We start from the raw sequence: 2,080 nt of genomic DNA, 5'->3' as shown, positions 1-2,080 counted from the left end.
ACAAAAACTAACCTATATTTTTACCACGTAATTTGGTTAATGTTGCCTTGTAATAAGGACAGGAAGGAGTGTTTTTCTTTCTTTCCACTATTATGAACTCAATTGAGTTTTCTCTACATAAACCAAGCCATGTTTGCAGTTACCTTGCTGAACTTGTGAGATATAGGCAAGTTCTTTTAAAATTTGTTTTGTCAACATGTGCACTCAACATACCAAGGTCTTCAACCTAACATTAAAATGCAGTACAAAGAGAGTTTTAGTTCACCGGACAAAATAGCAAAGCTAAGCAACAGCCTAAAAGGATCTCGCATATTACCTCCATCAAAAGATCAACAGCTTCAGGTTCTGCATTATGCTGCAGGACATTGAAAATTAATTAAAATAAATAAATAATAGTCTCCCACTAACACATCTAATTGCATCTATATTCCATACAGTTCAATTTTGAGTAAAATGAATGTGATATACTGTACCTTCATGTGAAAAGCAACTATTTGTTGCACGAGTTCCATGAGATCATCTATGGGAGTCTCTTCACTCTGTAAAAGCATTTCAAATTAAACATGAACAGGAAACAATCAGATAAATTTTAACAGTTAACACCACTCAACGTAAATACAAATCATGTGGAGCCACGGGATCCTTAATTACTTCATTGATTACATACATAGACTATGTTGACAACATATAAAGTAAATAATTAAATGAACTAGAGAAGGTGATTCATGCTTATTCATTGGACTAATTGAAATATCAAATTTTAAATTAGTCAGATGCCCAACCTGTCGTTTTGCGTATTCTTGTGCAATTTCTCCGGCCAGATTCCTGATAACAAAAAAAATACATAACTGGTAAGATTAATGATAACTCCTCAGTCAGACTTTAATCACCAGAATTCTAACTTTCCTGGTAATTATCTTTGATAATGATAAAAAAAGTCCCAAAGAACATTATTCTCACCTAACATACTCGTGGCCCCATGAACCAATATCGCCCTCCGAACCCAGTAATCTATACTTGAGGCTTTCCTGACAGAGCCATAGGAAAAAATCAATACAAAAACCGCTTTGCAAAGGCCCTAAAAGGCATCTAAATGAAGGAACATCACCATGCCGGAACACAACCAAACCAAGACAATCACGAAATATATTTTCAATTTCTAACTAAGCAAACTGGCTTACTCGTTCTCCTTCGGCAGACATTGTGAGCGCCAAAACCGACAATATATCCGCAAGGTACTTCTGCATTGAGGAACGACGACTAGGTTAACCAACACTACAAACACCATACTACTACTATCCAGTACCAAGGCCACACCATATCCATAACAATACCTTCAAATCAGACTCGACCATAGTTTCATAATACGTCTTAAGAGTTCCATAATGCGGGCGAAGAAACTTCAAGGGTTTAGGAACAGAAGTCATAGAGCTCGTGGAAGTTCGAATTTCTTGCCTACAACAAAACCACGCCCAATTCAAAATACATAATCAATTTAAAAAGAAGTTAAAAATCCCCTTCCAAATAAAAGATTGTTCCTTTAGAGCATATTACTAGGTTTACCTCATGCTCTCGAGTGCAACCTTCTGCAATCCCTTGTCGGCATCTTGAACCCTCTCCACGTAAAGGTCTAGCTGCTGCTTCAACGCCAAATCCTCATCGGACTGCACAAATTACCAAAGAAACAATCGATTTCCATTTCTATCTTGCAAGAAATAGCCTAACAGGCACTAGAGTTTTGAAGCACGGCTTTTGAACTTACCAGATCTTCGTTCTCGACCTTCTTCTTCGTAACGGCGTCGTCTTTGGACGCACTGGTGCTGGCGCTGGTGCCGGCACGATTAGGATCGGGCGCCATCGAAGAAATTGGAAACCCTAGAAATGACTGGGGAAAGAAAGGGGATTGAACTACGACGGAAAAAAGGTGAAAATCGAGCAGAGTGATGGTGGTGCCAGAAAACTAAAGAAACTGCCACTTTGGAGCATATAACACACAAAGGTTTCTTGTTGCCGAGGATTTTCTCACTTTAATGGGCCTTCACCCATTCCACAAAGGCCCAGCAAGAAACATCGACTTGAA

General features: G+C 38.6%; 1 protein-coding gene across 1 annotated transcript; it reads right to left on the bottom strand.

Moving 5' to 3' along the window:
- Positions 1-72: 72 nt before the first annotated feature.
- On the bottom strand, positions 73-1,983 carry LOC137817769 (26S proteasome non-ATPase regulatory subunit 2 homolog A-like). Its single transcript, XM_068621003.1, has 9 exons — positions 1,763-1,983; positions 1,564-1,664; positions 1,335-1,455; positions 1,182-1,241; positions 961-1,028; positions 783-825; positions 474-539; positions 317-355; positions 73-226 (listed from the first exon to the last, which is right to left on the bottom strand). The coding sequence occupies exons 1-9, from the start codon at positions 1,856-1,858 to the stop codon at positions 140-142; spliced, it is 681 nt and encodes a 226-aa protein (XP_068477104.1). The 5' UTR covers positions 1,859-1,983; the 3' UTR covers positions 73-139.
- Between the last annotated feature and the right edge of the window lie 97 nt (positions 1,984-2,080).

The sequence above is a fragment of the Phaseolus vulgaris genome, unplaced genomic scaffold (assembly GCF_000499845.2).
Source record: "Phaseolus vulgaris cultivar G19833 unplaced genomic scaffold, P. vulgaris v2.0 scaffold_1142, whole genome shotgun sequence".
Lineage (NCBI taxonomy): Eukaryota > Viridiplantae > Streptophyta > Magnoliopsida > Fabales > Fabaceae > Phaseolus > Phaseolus vulgaris.
This window is presented reverse-complemented; position numbering and strand designations above follow the sequence as displayed.